The sequence below is a fragment of the Pseudochaenichthys georgianus genome, chromosome 5, assembly GCF_902827115.2.
Source record: "Pseudochaenichthys georgianus chromosome 5, fPseGeo1.2, whole genome shotgun sequence".
In the NCBI taxonomy this organism is placed as follows: Eukaryota; Metazoa; Chordata; class Actinopteri; order Perciformes; family Channichthyidae; genus Pseudochaenichthys; species Pseudochaenichthys georgianus.
In genome coordinates this window covers 10533381-10546652 of record NC_047507.1, presented here as the reverse complement: position 1 = coordinate 10546652, position 13272 = coordinate 10533381, and the positions used below count along the sequence as shown (strand labels likewise).

The window sequence follows — 13272 nt, the reverse complement described above, 5'->3', positions numbered from 1 at the left end:
CAAACTACTTGTGTACTTTAGAGGTATCATTTAGTCAGTTGAATGCTCATTACTTCACAAACACATGCCTTTTCTCTGCTTTAATATTTAAAACACTTCTCCCTGCTGAACAAATCTGCTTAGACCAACTTAGCTGGTCAGGGGTTCAAGTTTTGGACACTTTAGCTTTTGGCTGGAGAACCAGCTAAACCAGCTAAACCAGCTAAAACTGGCCAGCTAAAAAAAAACAGCATACCAGCGGCTGGTCACCAGCATCCATCTATCACCAGCTTATGTTTAATAATAGTATTAAATATACCATGCTGGAAGCTTACCAGGATTCCAGGTAACCAGCATACACTGTTTAAATACTGGTATGATTATTTAAACCAGAAAACATAAATATATTACAAAGATGAATTGTATCATGTATTCTGGTACAAAATAAAGAGCGTCCAGCCTTTTCCAATCTGGCCTGCATTTCTGTCTGTTGAAGCCACTTCTTGAAGCAAACTGAAAAGAAATGTACAGATATAATAATAATAATAATTATTTATTTTTATATAGCGCCTTTCAAGGGACCCAAGGTCGCTGTACATGGTAATATAATATATATACACTGTAAAAAGAAAACTAGGCATTTACGTTAACATTTGGGCTGCTGTGGTTGCCAGAACTTGACCGTTAAAGTATGGTCAAATACATTACAAATTACAGTTGGTTGGCATCTAGACATTACAGTCAACAATTGCTTATGGTGAATTACAATGGCAAAAACAAATAGAGCTAGTGTACATGGTGCAGCTATATTATCTGGGAAATAGAAGAATTGGATCAGGATTCGGTATTGGCGGACAATCAATATCAAATGAATTGGATCATTATTAGCATCAACATTTGATCACCTGTGTCAACTTGCAGCAAAAATAACTCCACTCCTCTCCTACCACTCTTACCTCTAATAAGCCTTGGTAGAACTAGTGTCCGAGTCATAGGGTCCAGAACTGACTGAAGACATGTGGAACAGAGTCCCAGACAGGCATGGTTCCATGTACAGGGAACTGGAACTTTGAACAGGTGTTTTCATATCTTCTGCCTGAAGATTCACAAGTTCCTGAATCCTGATCCGATTCTTCTATTTCCCAGATAATACAGCTGCACCATGTACACTGGCTCTATTTGTTTTTGCCATTGTAATTCATAAGCAATTGTTGACTGTAACGTCTATGCCAACCAACTGTAATTTGTAATGTATTTTACGATACTTTAACGGTCAAGTTCTGGCAACCAGCAGCCCAAATGTTAACGTAAAATGTCAAGTTTTCTTTTTACAGTGTACTTATATCTGTACATTTCTTTTCTCAGTTTGCTTCAAGAAGTGGCTTCAACAGACAGAGATGAAGGCCAGATTGGAAAAGGCTGGACGCTACACAACGGGAAACATTATGGACATGAACAAGGAAAAACACTTTCTTTGTTGCCTTTTTCTAATCATACATAGTGTTACTGTTTTTGTTACCATTTAAATATTGAATTATATTTATTATTTTTATTTTAAATCAAATGCACCTGTTTTATATAATATATTTATCTTTGATGTATAGGTTGATTTGCAGGTTGGTTGTTATTCGTATAATTATTGTGTTGTCACTGTGTATTTTATTATATTAACTAGCTATTTATTACATTACAATACTGTTATGAACACTAATGTCTTTATATTTTGTACCAGAATACATGACACAATGAATCTTTGTAATATATTTATGTTTTCTGGTTTAAATAATCATACCATTTAAACAACTGGTCACCTGGAATCCTGGTAAGCTTCCAGCATGGTATATTTAATACTATAATTAAACATAAGCTGGTGATAGACGGATGCGAGTGACCAGCCGCTGGTATGCTGTTTTTTTTAGCTGGCAAGGATGGCTGGTTTGGCTGGTGGCCGGTTTATCTGGTTTAAACCAGCTGAACCAGCCATCCTGGTGTCCTCAGCTCAGACCTGAGGACATCATCTCGGTAGGATCACAAACACTCACAGAGCTCACAGCCTTGAGGACACCTTCTGCTGTTGGCATATCGGTAGCATTTGAGTCAGTTTCTCACAGAAAGACTCAACAGGCATTATTATCTCCTCAACTTTTTATTAATACATATTTTGTCTTTCTTTCCTTTGTTTCCCTCCTCCCCTCCACATGCAGCCCACCATGGGTACTGCTGATGCTCTGGACTTTTTGTCTGGAGGCTTCACAGATTCCTCATCAGCTCCTCCTGCACAGGTACAGTGTGGATCTGTTACTGTTAAGAGCAGACACTAATATAAGAATATGACAGATCAACTGTCAACTCTTTCGGCCACTGCAGTATCTATCCATAGATTTATGATCAAGGAACCCGTGCGCAGCTTACTTCCGGGTTTTAGTACATGTCACTGTGGCACTCTATTATATTGTTCTTGTGCAAATCACATAACTTGCCTACTTTGGACCATACTGGCACAATTCCCTGTATACATACATGCTTTTTAATTCTTTGTTTAGATGGGCAGACTGGATTGAGTGTCTGCCTGGTACGTAGTAAATAATGTCCCCAATTGTTTCTTTAAATTGTTTTCACAGGAGGACAAACACAAGAAGGAGAAGGGTGTGTTTGTAGGAGAGAGGGATGACTCCATTCCTCCAGAATACAGGTTCAATGAGGAGGAAAGCAAAAAAAGGCCTGCTCCTAAACCTGAGGTGAGAAAAATGTCTGCAGTATTTTTAGTTTAATGATATGTTAACACTCTTTACCTTGGCAGTATTGATAAATCAGACATCTCACCCTTATTTCAACTTATATCTATCTCCCAATATCATACTTTAATCATCTTTTTCCTTGATTTCCCCCTCATCCTGCAGCCCTCCATCAACACTGGTGATGCTCTGGACTTTTTATCTGGAGACTTTGCGTTCTCCTCATCCGCTCCTGTGGTTCAGGCTCCTGTCATCACCCCCTCAGCCCCCCCTGCACAGGTACACACTGGATCCAGCACTGGTTGATGTAGCTCGAAAGAATACAATGTGATGCAAAGGTACCTCTATGCATTTGAAAAGTCCTATAGAAATTAAACACCCTATATTTTGTCACTCCTTCAGCCCTCTGCAGACTTTGCTCTGGACGCCTTGGCGGGGGAGACTTTGTTTCCTCCACGGCTGCTTCGACGGTGAAGTCCTCTGCATGTGCTCCCACAGAATCTGCCGCAGATGTAAACATAGCACGAGTACATCTCAAGCCTTTTTTGGACTCTCTTAATCCCTGCAGTAACATGATCGGAATCTTTTTGTCTGTGTTTGTGCCTTCAGCTGGCCGCAGGAGCAGACAATGCCCTGGATGCTCTGGATGCTCTGTCAGACACCTTGAAGGACATCACACCCGTCCCTATGCCCGCCCCAGTTCCTACCAAAGACCTCGTCAATGTAACATGAGAGAGAATATTGTTGTATTTGTCGGCCAGTCACCTCAGCTGTTCTGATTGTAATCTGTTTTTGAATTTGTTTTTTTGCAGGAGGAGAAGCTGAAAGAAGAAAGGCTGATTAAGATGGGGGAGAGAGACGACACGTGGCCACCAGAGTATCGACCCACTGGGGTAAAAAACAGTCTTATATCTCCATGTGTTTCTGTTGTACGGAAGCCTTGAGAGGCCAGTAGGGAAACATGTATATAATGATTAACTATCCAAGCCTGATAGTTCTTGGTTTGAAAGTTAGTGACTGGCTCTCACACAATATGTGGACTTTGTGTTTAAAATGCATGGAGAAATGAAAACCTAACTTGTAAGAAAACTATGTATTTTTACTATTTAGAACATGGGTAATGTTGCCCTTCAGCCTCTTGTGGTCACAATTGGTACTACAGTAACAAACACTGACAATAATTCAGACACAAAATAACTTTTCTATGACAGGCCATAACTTGTCTACTTGTTTTAACAAATGGAATAAGTAAAATAAGCTAACTTAGATTTTCTTTAAAGCCTCAAGCATTAGAAAACTATATTGATTAGACTTAAAAAAAAAAAGCCACCAGAATTTGTTTCATATTGGCCTCTGAGGAGTTCTATAGGTGTCCATCTTCCTGTAGCTTATTCTTGTTGCAATTTCGTGCTTCATTTTTTTCTAGCCAAGTGTTGGGTGTTTCGTCCAGACTGAAATACAGTGGGGCAAAAAAGTATTTAGTCAGCCACCAATTGTGCAAGTTCTCCCACTTAAAAAGATGAGGCCTGTAATTTTGATCCTAGGTACACTTCAACTATGAGAGACAGAATGGGGGGAAAGAATCCAGGAAATCACATTGTAGGATTTTTAATGAATTAATTGGTAAATTCCTCGGTAAAATAATTATTTGGTCACCTACAAACAAACAAGATTTCTGTCTCTCACAGACCTGTAACTTCTTCTTTAAGAGCCTCCTCTGTCCTCCACGCGTTAACTGTATTAATGGAACCTGTTTCAACTCGTTATGAGTATAAAAGACACCTGTCCACAACCTCAAACAGTCACACTCCAAACTCCACTATGGCCAAGACCAAAGAGCTGTCAAAGGACACCAGAAACAAAATTGTAGACCTGCACCAGGCTGGGGAGACTGAATCTGCAATAGGTAAGCAGCTTGGTGTGAAGAAATCAACTGTGGGAGCAATTATTAGAAAATGGAAGACATACAAGACCACTGATAATCTCCCTCGATCTGGGGCTCCACGCAAGATCTCACCCCGTGGGGTCAAAATGATCACAAGAACGGTGAGCAAAAATCCCAGAACCACACGGGGGGACCCAGTCAATGACCTGCAGAGAGCTGGGACCAAAGTAACAAAGGCTACCATCAGTAACACACTACGCCGCCAGGGACTCAAATCCTGCAGTGCCAGACCTGTCCCCCTGCTTAAGCCAGTACATGTCCAGGCCCGTCTGAAGTTTGCTAGAGAGCATTTAGATGATCCAGAAGAGGATTGGGAGAATGTCATATGGTCAGATGAAACCAAAATAGAACTTTTTGGTAAAAACTCAACTAGACGTGTTTGGAGGAGAAAGAATGCTGAGTTACATCCAAAGAACACCATACCTACTGTGAAACATGGGGGTGGAAACATCCTGCTTTGGGGCTGTTTTTCTGCAAAGGGACCAGGACGACTGATCCGTGTAAAGGAAAGAATGAATGACCCAAGTATCGTGAGATTTTGAGTGACAACCTCCTTCCATCAGCAAGGGCATTGAAGATGAAATGTGGCTGGGTCTTTCAGCATGACAATGATCCCAAACACACCGCCCGGGCAACGAAGGAGTGGCTTCGTAAGAAGCATTTCAAGGTCCTGGAGTGGCCTAGCCAGTCTCCAGATCTCAACCCCATAGAAAATCTTTGGAGGAAGTTGAAGGTCTGTGTTGCCCAGCGACAGCCCCAAAACATCACTGCTATAGAGGAGATCTGCATGGAGGAATGGGCCAAAATACCAGCAACAGTGTGTGAAAACCTTGTGAAGACTTACAGAAAACGTTTGACCTCTGTCATTGCCAACAAAGGGTATATAACAAAGTATTGAGATGAACTTTTGTTATTGACCAAATACTTATTTTCCACCATAATTTGCAAATAAATTCTTTAAAAATCAGACAATGTGATTTTCTGGATTTTTTTTCTCATTTTGTCTCTCATAGTTGAGGTATACCTAGGATGAAAATTACAGGCCTCTCTCATCTTTTTAAGTGGGAGAACTTGCACAATTGGTGGCTGACTAAATACTTTTTTGCCCCACTGTATCTAAAGACCTGTATGCTTGTTTGCCATTACATTTTCAACAGACGTGTATCCCGGAGACTAAATCTCATTTACACAGGACAAGACACTTTACCCGCATTTGCTCCTGTGGGTAATGACTCTTACATGTCTAATATGTGTAATGTGCAATTGTAAAGCGCTTTGAGCACCTGTAAAAGCGCTCTAATTAAAAATGTAATGCATTATTATTATTATTTAATTGTGGGACTTTTCCACTTAGTAGAGCCCATCAGCCTGGTTGATTAACAATGTAGGTTTAGGTAAGCAGCTGCTGGAGCATAATTCAAAGTATTAGTTCATGTTTTAGAAATATGATCATTTCTATATTCTTGTTTTAAAGTTCATGCTGAAACAACAGTGAAATATTATTTAGTTATAAAATAGAGGATGTAATAAAGAAGACACATTAGGCGCTTTCACACCAAGTACTTTGCCGTACTTAGTTCATCATTTCATTTTTTCATTTCAAACCTTTATTTAACCAGATTGGTCATAGATCTCTTTTTCAAGGGAGACCTGCAGCATATAGGTTCCACATGAAACATAAAACAATAAAGGACATTATACATTATATTTACAGGATACATAGTTATAGACATTTACAAGTGCCCATTGTATCAGCAAGCATTTCATTTACCCTAGCTTTAAAAACATGCAGAGGAATGAGATTGTCTCAATTCTTGCTGAAGATTGTTCCAAGCAAGTGGAGCTGCGCACATAAAAGCTGTCTTACCTGAGACAGTCCTTGCTCTTGGCACATCTAACAAGACTACATCATGTGACCTCAGACAATAGCTGCTTGCAGCTCTCTGCGTTATCAGAGAACAGATATAATATGGGAGTTTACCCAACAAAGCTTTATAAATAAAAGTGTACCAGTGACTGAGCCTCCGTACAGAGAGTGATGGTAAACCTGCCTTGGTATACAGTGTACAGTGATGTGTAAGCGCTTTACAATTTGTGACAAATCTCAGAGCACTGTGATACGCAGCATCCAATTTGCTCAGGTAATTGGCAGGTGCATTCATATACAACAAATCACCATAGTCCAGCACAGGTAAAAAGGCCACAGTGACTAGCCTTTTCCTGGCCTCAAGAGAGAAACAGGACTTATTTCTGAAAAAGAACCCTAGCCTAACCCTCAGTTTTTTAAGCAGGATATTGACATGAAGTTTAAAAGAGAGACAATCATCAAGCCAGATACCAAGGTATCAGAACTTAGTTCATCAGAACTCTTTAGTTCTGATGAACTAAAGAGCAGATCGCGTTCACACCGGAATAAGTCCCTGAGGGAGGATTAGGCAAATGAAGCCACAGACGTCACTTCTTCTTCTTCTGCTTTGGGTTTACTGGCAGGCCGCAAACCGGAGTTGGGGACTGGCTTCAGTAGAAGCTGCTGGGAGTCTTCCCAGCAGCTTCTTAAATCGCCAGAAATGCCGATACCTCCTCATCTCCACAGCTCCCATGTTTTCTTTTGTGCTGCCATAAGTTAGTCTCTCTCCGTTTGTGCGCTGGGCTAATGCTAATAATGCTAATGCGAGGAAAATAAAATGGCGGCTTCACAAAACTTTTTTTTTTATGGGGCGTGGTTTGCAATCCGCCCAGCCAATCAGAAATGGGAAAATGTTTCTCCCACGAAAGTACCTGCTCTCTAGCAGGGACTGAAAAGGGGGTGAAAAGGTTCTCATTAACTAAGTTCTAGTTCGGGATTTTTTTGGTGTGAACGCAAATTTTCGGAACTATATCGGAACTATACTGGGAAAAGTACTCCGGTGTGAAAGCACCTATTGTCCCTACCTTAACTACCTTAAGCTTTAAAACAGAACTCTGTGAGTTTGTTGATTTGAATATCTACTGTGATATGCATGATATATGATTTGTACAGCTTTTAGTAATTTTTCTATTAATCTAATGTTTACCAATGTTGTTTTAAAGGACACACACACACACACACACACACACACACACACACACACACACACACACACACACACACACACACACACACACACACACACACACACACACACACACACACACACACACACACACACACACACACACACACACACAGTCTCAGAATATGACAGTAGACAATCGAGCACTGTTAAATGGTGTGAAGTTCACTGTGTATAAACCACATGCACTTCCTGTCTCTCTGCAGAAGTCTATGGATGATAAGACAGCGTTGGACCTGCTGTCCAGTGACTTCTCTGCTGCTGCCTCTCTAGCTGTAGCACCCGTCGCTTCAGACACTGCCACAACAAAGCTGGAGCCTCCTGTGCTTGACTCAGAGCCCCTGAAGGTAGCACGGGAAATACACTGTTATTTATAATATTTACATTTATAGTTCCTCCTTCTATGGAAATCTTAATGTTTGCTATTAAAGTGCAATGTGGTGTGCTGTCATATTTCAGTACTATGCTCTATTAAAGACAACACTGTATCATTTTTAAAGGCTTTTAAAATGTAAAGTCCAAAATCAATATACGGCACCCTTGTTTTAATTGTTCATGTCAAAGGTTTTGTGTGGGTGTGAGTCAAAAGACGTGAGATGTATTTTAGATGAGGGAATGCTAATAAAAAAAATAAAAAAATATAAAAACGGTGTTGTGTGTGTGTGTGTGTGTGTGTGTGTGCGTGTGTCGAAAGAGAGAAACAGAAACTAACATGAACCGCTTTAATATGTGAAAAAATACAACAGGACATTTATACGCACTGAACGGGAACCGAATCTCCTATAACACGATATTTTTTTACTTTTCTTTGCTCCTGACTTTGTGGTTTTTCACTCTGCATGCAGACTTAGCAGCCCACTTCCTTTTGACTCCGAGGGGCTCACAAACAAAAGAGCGTTTCCTCATGTAAACTTCATATTTCTGCGCCAAGACCAAGATGATAAATTGGTATGCAAATGAGTGACTTTGATGTGAAAAAATACATAAAATGATAAACAATATGTTGTTTTTGATTGAGTGAGAATATATTTTATTTGAATTTCAAGTTACAACAAATCTAAAAAGTAGGATAATTCACAAAAACTGTACATCCAATTAAAACATTTAAATGGATAAGTGTTACTATCTGGGTCTGATAACTCTGAATTCAACGACATTTAACTAAATAAAAACAAGACTCTAAAATGTACAATAGAAAATTCTGTTTATATCTTTAGTTATATATATTTTATTTTATAAGTAAAGGAAGGTGCCATTCTACTTTTTTAAATCATGAGGGTACAGTACAAGTCAACAGTTTTCCGATGAAATTGTCACATGGCTATATACAAAAGCAAAATTAATTATATAAAAAACGTCATTTTTAATATAAACAAAATTCTCAGGACTTCAGTGTGTTTTTATGATCAATATTCAGATGAATAGACATTTCATTTCAAGTTATTCCAATTAGAGTTCGATCTAAATGTGAAAGCAGTGCATTATTGTCGTTATCAATGCAGGTAAAACTTTGACGATGAAGATATTTGAAGTATTTATAAACTGAGCATTTTCTTTATTAACTATCAAAAACGATGAAAATGTTTGAGCAGAAAAACAGTGACCATGAATGTGATTAAGCTGAAATAAGAAAATGCTGTTGGATGAAATGAAAATAATTGTCACCATTTGGTTCAAACATGACTGTCGGTCATCAGTTGTTTTCCAGGAGCCATCACCGGTCTGTGTGGGATAAACAAGGTATTTACATATTTAATAATAACACAAATAATAACTTAATATTAATGCAGTTACTTTGGCGTGAATAAATTCAATCGAAAAGGATTGCAGGGCCGTAGATACATTTAAAAACACAGGTTATGCCCTCGTTTCGAAACGTGACGCTGCCTTTAAAAAAAAAAATAAGAATTCTCTTTTCTCCAAAAATAATCATGGGATTAGTAAACGGTATTTATTAACACTGTTTTAGGGGTGTAACAGTTTCTTATAGTGTCCCGAAAAAAAAATCTGCTTAGAATTTGTTACTTATTACGATAAAATGGAGACGAAGTTCAGACAGGAAATTAAGTTAGAGTTTGATATGTAACGTTTATGAGCAATTTTAGATTTAAAGAGAAGTTTCATTAAAAGAACATTTCAGATTAATTTAAAATATGCTAAATATAATATTAAACAGCCAAATAAATACAGAAATATATATACTTTTTAAACCAACACATACAACACTTTCATTTTGGTGTCAGGGTTGGGGTGGCTTTAGTATTTCTAATTGGAAAGACACTGTTGGATAAATAGAAAACTACTTACTTTCTTTTGTAATGGTGTGGGCATCTCCGTGTCCTCATGCCTACATGACATCAATAATTGTCAGACATTTTACAAATCTTTATAAACATCAAAATCAAGAAAAGCAGAAAACAAATCTTGGGGAACATTTGCAGAATTTTATAATTGTTATCAAAGCATATTCAGGGTTTTTATCATGGGCTTTAGATATGAGATTAACTTACGGTTGCAGTACACGGTGGTGATGATGAGGAGTAGAAGAAGGAGGCCACAGCCGCCAGCCAGTGGGCCCAGAATGATTAGAGAGCAAAACATCTCAGGACTGGTTTCCCCTGCAATCCATTTGACACCAGCATCAAACACAGTGAAGAAAATAAAAGCTCAGAGAAACAGAGGTATGAAACTGAGGTATGGAAATGTACCTGGCTTGTTACCGCTCTCACAAACACACGGCGAGGCAGTCGTGCATTTTGTTTGCTCAGTGGCCTGCGAGGTTACTTCTACTGGCACTTTAACTTTTTCTAAAGGTAGAGGAGAGATGTGTGAAGGAGATAACAGAAGTGATGGAAGGTGATACTGAAAATAAACCATTATATCACCATTAGCCCAAAAGCATGAGAGAACACCTCACCTCGGAACAGTCGTGTTGGGTTGCCGAATATCAGTTCATTGCCTTTGACCCCCGCACAGCTGTAAACGCCGCTGTCCCGAATTTCGTTGAAAGACTGCAGTGTTAAAGAATTTGGCGAAACCTTGGAGGGCCTGAATAATTCGGAAATGGAGTTTCCAGTGGACTTTGGCATGCCGTAATTGGTGAAAGATGCAATGAACTCCATGCCAGTTGTGTCCAGATGTCGAAACCAGACGATCATGGTGCCCTTGTCCCTAGGATCACAATTTATTTGAACCGACTCTCCTTCCTTCACTGCCTTGTCTATGATAGCTCCTGAAGTCATTTCTGGAAAATATGAAACAAAGGGAGCAGTTATCAGCCAACTGTGTGTTTTCAAGACCCCAAAAGCGAAAGATGATAAGAAACAGGCTAAAGGACACCTTAAAGCTGCCAAAACTTCATGAAAATAATTTAAATATTCAGGTTGAACCTACCATGACAAATCATCAGAATCACCAGAATCAACTTTTGGTCCATTTTTTTTTGTCGCAGACAACAATAGCACGTCTTTGTTGGAGCCTGTTGTGAGATAATTCAGCGAGATATCAAACCACGCCCCAGCTGTAACCTTCTTCTCGGCTCTGTCAAATGGGATCATTGCAACAGAGCGGTGCAGAGCCCTCTGCACGGTCGTGGTCTGCAGGGTGTTTTGAAGTGCAGCCCACCGATCTGCTCACTGCTGTGAACAGCACCTTGTCATCTATGGGATGCTGACACACAAACTCAACACAACACACGATGTAGGCTGGGGAGAAAGCATTACAAGAATTTATGTAGAAGCCCACTTTTTCATATTCACTACTGTGTCACGAATCAAATGGTAATTTTCAAGAGGTATCCATTTAATCCTTTTACACAATTTAGGCAAACATATTTAATGCTGAAGTGTCCTTGTGCGTTAGGAGTCTCACCTCCTGTTTTTGATCAGAAATGGGGAAGCTGCGAAAGGATTGATAATGCTTAGTTCCCAAAATAACCAATTTGTTGAACGTCCTCGGGAAATGTCTTCTCGCAATCACATAATGTAATAGAGCTGAACGGATTGAAAAGACAATTATAGGGACATCACTGTGTCAGAGGGATCTAAAAATACCACAAGGTACACACATCTTAATATTGAACGAGAAAAGTGCACTCAGAAGAGGTCAGATCTCCATGGCTCCCTTACGGTCAAGATGGTGGCAAAAATAACAAAAACATGAAACATGGCCGATTGCAGAAAAGGCTTTACCTAATGAAGCAGTAGTTGATCATGTGTGGTCCCTTTACCGGCTGGTTAAAGGAGTGAGGATTTGGCATTCATTGATGGCATAAAAGATAATAAAATGACCACACAAAAAATTATGCTAGTAACTTCATGTGAGATTAGCGGTGGACGCACACACATGATGTTACACACAATCCTCCCCAGACAAGTACAAGTGTAAGACATATTATAGAATAGAAAAGTATTAGATAAAGACGGCACTATATCTCAAACAATATGTGCTGTAGTCTTATTCTTACTGCAGAAAAATGTGTGATTGTGCATGATCAAAAGCCAGTGAGGCAAATGGTTTTACACCTGAGTGCCTTTTCGGGGTGTCTCTCTTTCACCTTTTGTTTGTGAAGAATCCACACAATGCTTTCATGAGTTGTTAACATATACATTTATGGATAGTGGATCATTCATTTCACTTTGAACCTTTATTCATTTATTGTCAGTTATAGTGCTCAACGTATTTGTCTTACAGGATGTATTTGAACTACTTTCTTTATAGTAGGAGTAGTTTTGCTGATTAAAATCCCTCCAACAGGCAATATTTTTAAAAGAAAACTGAAATTGTAGCATCACCTAGAATGATTTCACAATAACAAAGTATGGAGATGTAGGCTAGATTTTGAAAGTTTCATCCGTGTTGCAGGGCCACACCCTACCCCCAATGCAACTCTGCGTTAACATGCATCACTGCGACATTGAGGTGATCATCATCACAGCTAGGTGGCAGCAGAATCAGGATTAAAAGCTCTTTATTGATTACACAGTAAATCATTGTCTCATGATTCACAAAACTGCTGCTCCAAAGTCAAAGCAGTGGAAAACACCTGCTGTAAACTCGAGGTGTGACATTTTCTTTTCTAACAAAGGATGCTGCTAAGATGCATTATGGAACAAGCAGGGTCAAGTTTTTCCGTGGCTTCACTTATACCTGCGTCAAAAGTCAGAATAACTCATGATTAGCTGCTTCATTTTTACAAGGGTGAAATATTAAAGGGTTGTAGAATCTCTTTAAGAGTTAACTTCACCTGTTGCAACTGTGTTTTACGATCTACTGCTCTGTGGCCTGTGTGAAGCTGTATTGAACTTGTAAGTGAAATCCTAGCACAACCAATTGGGATGCAAATATAGGAAAACCATTTATAGTAACAACAAAGGACATAGCTTGTACCCTAGCAACAATTAATTATAATGTCACCTGTTACTTCATGTGAAAGCTTGTCTCACAGTTGTTGGGAAGTGAAACTCCCTTCACATGAACTGAGAGTGCTTCAGCGACTATGGCGCAACCCGGCGCCCGTCCT

The 13272-nt window shown here is 39.3% G+C and overlaps 2 protein-coding genes across 2 annotated transcripts; one reads left to right on the top strand and one right to left on the bottom strand.

Annotated features, from left to right (window-relative positions):
• Positions 1-1836: 1836 nt before the first annotated feature.
• Positions 1837-8339, top strand: LOC117446108 (calpastatin-like). Its single transcript, XM_071203260.1, has 7 exons — positions 1837-2001; positions 2601-2717; positions 2880-3015; positions 3117-3226; positions 3324-3437; positions 3527-3607; positions 7958-8339. Exons 1-7 carry the CDS (start codon positions 1861-1863, stop codon positions 8126-8128), a joined length of 870 nt encoding a protein of 289 aa, XP_071059361.1. The 5' UTR covers positions 1837-1860; the 3' UTR covers positions 8129-8339.
• Positions 8340-8474: 135 nt separating this feature from the next.
• Positions 8475-11398, bottom strand: cd8a (CD8a molecule). Its single transcript, XM_034083795.2, has 6 exons — positions 11145-11398; positions 10669-10995; positions 10460-10558; positions 10262-10369; positions 10059-10098; positions 8475-9473 (listed from the first exon to the last, which is right to left on the bottom strand). The coding sequence occupies exons 1-6, from the start codon at positions 11185-11187 to the stop codon at positions 9425-9427; spliced, it is 666 nt and encodes a 221-aa protein (XP_033939686.1). The 5' UTR covers positions 11188-11398; the 3' UTR covers positions 8475-9424.
• Positions 11399-13272: the final 1874 nt, after the last annotated feature.